The 6,000-nt window shown below is 39.9% G+C and overlaps 1 protein-coding gene across 1 annotated transcript in view; it reads left to right on the top strand.

Moving 5' to 3' along the window:
* LOC135219465 (conserved oligomeric Golgi complex subunit 8-like) overlaps positions 1–6,000 on the top strand; it is a 473,937-nt gene that overhangs the window by 399,737 nt on the left and 68,200 nt on the right. Inside the window, exon 9 of the mRNA XM_064256259.1 lies at positions 1,878–2,027. Coding sequence (XP_064112329.1) covers positions 1,878–2,027 — 150 coding nt within the window. The remainder of the gene's footprint in view (positions 1–1,877; positions 2,028–6,000) is intronic.

The raw sequence follows: 6,000 nt of genomic DNA, 5'->3' as shown, positions 1-6,000 counted from the left end.
AGCAGAGGCAGTATCTAGCTGCAACAGCTCTCTCAACAGGTGAGGAAACTACATGCATTGTTTCAATGCTAGCCATGTGTTTAATTTTTGTTATTTATGTTGTAAGTCATTATGTTGTCCATGATTCCTACCCCTTCAATATGGAATCAGCTAAGTAATTACTGGGTAAGTTACTTGTATAAAAATGACGTTATGATAAAATAAATTTTTTTTTATAATACTTATAGGAATTACAGATGGAGCCAACCCTCCTGCCCACATATATATATGGACTTATAGCATAAACAAATTGAGTGCTTGGCTGAGTTGTTCCTCCCTCCTACCTTGAAAGTGGGTGGGATCCCGTCACCCTTCTGAAAAACAAAAGAATCAATGTCGCTAATTTAAAAATTCAAACTGCCTTTGAGTAGAAAGTCTTAACTAACTAATTACTGGGTAAATATATAAAATTTTATTTTATCATGAAGTCATTTATATATGTACTAGTAAAGTTTTATATTATATACTTACCAAGTAATTACAAAATTGGAGCCCTCCCTCCTCCCCTCTCATTGTTAGTTACTTACACTAAAACAACAGAGGCACTACAGTACCATGAATTTATTTAAGCTGTTACAATAGGTATAAACTAATTGCTATGTAATTACTTGGTAAGTATATATAAAACATTATTTTATTATAAAAATTTTATTTTTTTTGTAAAAGCACTTCTCAGATGTAATAATTTCAGGATTGCTCTCAGGAATACTTTTTAAGTATGATATTTTCATGGTACATGCTTTTCATTTTATACTTTTATTTTGTAGTTATTGTTGTTCTCTTTGGTTGTGTTTTGTTCTCTTTGGTTGTGTTCTTCATAGAATTTTGCACTTTATGTATGTCCTTTTATGTCAGAAAACTTGTACACAGCAATTTTTGACATAGAATGGCTGTAGTTGTAGTACGCACTGTGATTTTTGGGGCACAGTTGGTTTTCCTGACTGGATCGGTAGAGTTTTATTAGGTGTTCTGATCTTGTTTTAAAAGCATATGAAAGTTGAGTCTCCAACCACATTTTTCCTGTGATCCTGTATAACATGGCTGCTGGTTTTACACTTACTGTTGCTTAGTCTGTGACAACTTCCACTTGTCAAGCACAAGGAACTCAATACAGTGCATCCTCAACTTACGGCGGGGATCCGTTCCAGCGCCACGCTGTAAGTCAATTTCTACCTTTAGTAGTTTTTCCGCCATTAACGGCACTAACAGTGCTCACAGTGATGTAACGTGAGTTATGACACCATAACCTCATGTTACAGCGGTGAAGTCTCCATAACTTCATGTTACAGCGGTGAAGTCTTGTGCCTGATTGAATAACTAAATGAAGATTAGAACATGATTGGGGTCCCTTAGTCAATGAAAATGATCAACAGAAGTAACAGACAAATCTAGGGTCCCCGGACCAAAGGAGATGACCAGCAAATGAGTCAGACAGCCAGCCGACTACTGTATCTCTTGTTAAATAGTTTCTGTGATTCTTGGCCATCATGAATAGGGCTAATGGGAAATATGGATTTGTTGAAATTAAATAATTTTGTTTTAAAAGAAATATTTTATGTATGTATATATTTGGAATAACAGATAAACAATAACTACTATTAATTATATTCTTGTCACAGCAAGTGTCCTTTATGTTGTGAATAGTGTTATAGGAAACCATTGCGTATTTTGATTTTGAAAGTTTGTTCACATATTTGTAGATCTTGGGAAAGAATTTACGTGTATTTTTAGAAACTGATTTGAATTTTATGGGTATAGTGTTGTATTCATATCCTAATTAAAGATTAAATGTGGAGAAGTACGTATATTAAACTACAATTAAATTCTCTTATTTTCAGGTCAATTATTTCATCCAGCTGGTGAAGAAGGACCTAGAGTGTGGACTTGGGTCAAATCTAGAGAGTGTTTTGGCACAGTGTATGTTTTTTGGTCAGTCTTTCAGCCGCATAGGAGCTGATTTCAGAAATCTCTTGATTCCCTTGTTCCAGGTAAGGGGATTGAAATGTAAAAAGTTGTCTTCATAAGCAGCTAAGGTAAAACTTAATTTTATAAGGGTTAAATGGATGATAATCAGTATTTGTAGTATTAAGTAACCTTAAGGAAAAAAGCACTTTTTATATAAGTAACCTACCACGTGTGCAATTACATAGCTATATAGTATTAACTCTCATGGCAGCTTAAATTAAAAAAATTATGGGTAACATTTCAAAGTTCAGTACAGGTTACCAGTCCTGCACAGGAATGACTTAGCAGACAACCTCATTCTGTTTCTGCCATCCTCAGTGTAAACATCGGATATTTGCAGCATCATTTTTCATAATTTGCAGGTTTTCTAACTGGATTTTGGTGATATATTATCACTGATTTAGAATAACCTTTAAGCTTATAACTTTCACGATCTATTTTATTGATTCAAGTTTATCATATTTCGCTACAATAGCAAATTTGCAATGAAATTGATTAACTAAATCCTTGATTTCTTCTTGGTAAGGAGAAAATCTGCTACTAGTGATCTGATGCAGTCATTGTCCACTTGGCCTAGCATAGCTTGGCTGTAGACTGTTTGCCTGAGTAGAGATCATCCAGGCAGCTTAGCATAGAGAGCAAAAGTTAGTTAAAAAATATAGGCTGAAGAATGGTTGATTTTTCAAAACTATCATACATTCAGTTGCAATTTTCAATTTTAACTACATTTTTAGGTAAAAATATGTAGCCAATATTTTTGAGAACTCATTCATGTTTTGATTGCCATGTTTTTGATTGGGCAATTTATTATAACTGGTAAGACAAAAACTCAATAAAGCAAGCTTAAAAACATAGTTTCGTAAAAAATTTAATTACCACCCTTACTGAGTAGCATAATAAAACTTAAACATTGCTTTCACTACCGAACCAATGCTTTTGTTAATGGAATAGTACATATCTGCAAGTCTCACATAATGTTTGATAGTAGTTTAGATATGTTTGTATAATGGAACTTTGTGTATTTCAGCATTTGTTGGTAAAAAATTAATTAAACATCTCATTACACTTTCCTTCGCAGAGAACTGAAAAAGTGGAGGGGCAGAACGTAGTAAGGAGAGAAATTGTGCTTTTATTTCAGCTGCTTTTTTGGGAATAGTAGCCGTTTTCAACAGCCAAGAATCGTGCTCTGAGGACCCAGAGTGTTCTCTAGAGCTACTAGCCTGCCTGGTACCCAGGTAGCTTGGCACCAGCTATAGTCTGGTGCCAGCCTGTAACACCAAGCCTCCGGCATCGACTCCCAATCTTCTGGCACCAAGTCTCATTGCATCAGTTTTTTCTCCTGCTACTGGCCCTCTTATTTTTATTCATTTGCTCCCGCACCTGGCTCCCTTGCATCCTTCCCATGCCTTTGCCAGTCTTGTTTATGGGTTGACAAAAATTAACCCTGTATCTGTGAAGTGTTGTGCAGTGGAGGAGGTGATTATCCAGCCCGATGGTTCTCCTAGACATACGTTACTGTCATACTCGCCTAAACCTGGGAGGAGTCATGCTGAAAATCCATCAGAGGCTGGTGGGAAGTTACCTGGGTAGTCGCCCTCATAGTTGAGAGTGTTGCCGGTACCAGGTATCGACAGACAGTCATTGGAAAGGCGTCTGGCTGGATGTGTAGTGGCGAAGGTGGCTGTCTGACCCCTTCGGATCTCCTAAACTCAGTCCCTGTCAGACTCCCCTAAACCTGGGAGGAGGCATACTGATGGTCCTTGGGAGTATGTATGGGTTTTGCCCCAAATAGTTACCTCTCCGTTGAGCCTGTTGTAGGCAGGTGTCAATGGACAGGGATGTGCATTTGTTGTCCCCAGTGATACTCTAGTGTAGAAGGCACTTTTCAAATAGACAAGAAGCACCGATGATGTTTTTTTTGGTGAATCTCAGCCATTGAAGAAGCATTTAAGTAGACCCCATATTCAGGGGGATGGGTACCACACACCCCACGAATATCTAAAATCCTTGAGTACTTAAAACCCCTCAAAAAATGCTTAGAATTGCCTATTTTATTCAGTCTTACCGAGCAGTTATTCAGGTGTAGGATTCCTACACACGGCAGACTATCTTTCAAATTTCTCGGTGGTGCCGCCATCGTTAGTGTAGGTAACTAGTTACAGCCCACTTCCGGTAAACAGGTATGATGTTATCACACCTCTTCAATTGGATTTCTGCCGGCTCTGAGTAACATCAGTAGCCCTACATACTTTCTTCATTGTCTTTTGGGGGTTTTTTGACTTCCCTGGATATTGGTGACGTACAAGTTTTTTGGTGTACTTATTTCAGTATTAGCTTGGCTTATTTGCTCATTTCGTCAACTTTGCTTATTTGCTCATTTCGTCAACTTTGCTTATTTGCTCATTTCGTCAACTTTGCTTGAATATGTCTGATTCAGATTCATTGTGAGTGAGGTTTCGCGCAAAGGGCTGCAAAACTAGGCTAGTCAAAGAAATTAACGATCCTCATTCTAAGTGTACGAAATATAGGGGTCAAGAGTGTTCTAAGGAGCTTAGATGTTCCGCATGTCAGGATTGGGACGATGATGATCAATTGAAACTTTTCAGTTCACATCATAAGAAGGTTTTGCAAGATAGGAAGAGGAAAGCAGCCATTAGGGCAGATAGTAAGACTAGTGTAGTTCTTCCATCTCCCCCGTGTTGGTGGAAATCTCTACTCCTGCTTCTCCTATCGTGGTAATCTTTCTCCCATTCTCAGTCCTCCTACCCTTTCACTTCCAACTCCTGTAACAGCTTTCGATGTTGCCTTTTCCGACACCATTGCCAGCCTTGAATCAAGGTTCGAGAGGAATTTGAGTATTTGGCTAATACCATGATGGAGTTAGGTGCTTCCATGAAATCGTTCATGGAGAAAAGTGAACAAGTGAAAGTGCCCAATGCAAGTGCTAGTGAAGTGCTTTCTGAGGGGGTCACTGTCCGTCCCTCCAGTTCTAATAGACAAAGGTCACTGTCCTGCTCCTCCACCTCGGGGAGAAGACATACCGGAGGTCCGAGGGAGACTGGAGGGGGTTGCCCACGGGCAGTCGCTCCCTCTGTCAAACCTGAAGTGTCAAATCAGGTATCGACAGGGCACCGTTGGAAAGATGTCTCTTTCGGTGCGAATTTGTCCGACTCCAGTGAGTCGTCATCTCCGCGTTCCTGTTGTTGGCGTAGTTCCTGGTCCTTTCGTCCTCTTAAGAGATTTTCAACTGTGGACGTCTCCCCTCTCCCTGCCAAGAAATCTACGGATATGAATTCCAGTCCATGCTGGTCTTGTAGTCGTGTGGCTCAGGCATACGAAGGCGATGTTCGACTTGCGACTCAACAGACTCGACTGAGACTCGACAGGTGCGGGTACCTGTGAGACATGCGCCTGTTCTTTATTTGACTCAAAATTCTTTGACTTCATTTCCTGACTTTTCTGCCGAAGTGAGACGTAAATCTTCATTGTCAGTTCAAGCTGAGCCTTCCCAGGAAGACCAGATGTTAGCTCCTTTTTGGCAGCACTTTGATGAGTTGTCCTTCTTTAAGGGGAAGAATCCGCATTTGAAGAAGGAAGAAGCGGCCATGTCCCCTGCTCCTTCAGAGGTTCAAGAGCAGGACACGGGCCTGGAGCTCAAGCACAGGGAAGAGCTAGAGCAAGAGCGTGAGCAGTTACAAGTAGAAAAGAAAGAGTCAGGACAGGTTTTGACTCAGTCTCCGACAGCTTATGCTTCCTTAATGAGGTTCCTCTCGGATTACTTTCCAGACCGCTTCTCTCCTGCCACTCCTTCGTCTCCACTGTCGATCTTCATGATGAAGAAGAAGAAGCAACTGGAAGATCTCCTGCTTAAGTTAGTCCTCTCCTCTGCAGCTAGGAAGGCCTTACGTTTTGTGGATAAGTAGCTAGCGACCAAGAGAGATTATGGTAAAGTGTCGTTTACCTTCCTTCCTTCTTTGCTCGTCAACAAGATATATC

This window comes from Macrobrachium nipponense, chromosome 1 (assembly GCF_015104395.2).
Source record: "Macrobrachium nipponense isolate FS-2020 chromosome 1, ASM1510439v2, whole genome shotgun sequence".
Lineage (NCBI taxonomy): Eukaryota > Metazoa > Arthropoda > Malacostraca > Decapoda > Palaemonidae > Macrobrachium > Macrobrachium nipponense.
The sequence above is the reverse complement of the archived record's forward strand: the minus strand, read 5'-3'. Positions and strand labels throughout refer to the sequence as shown.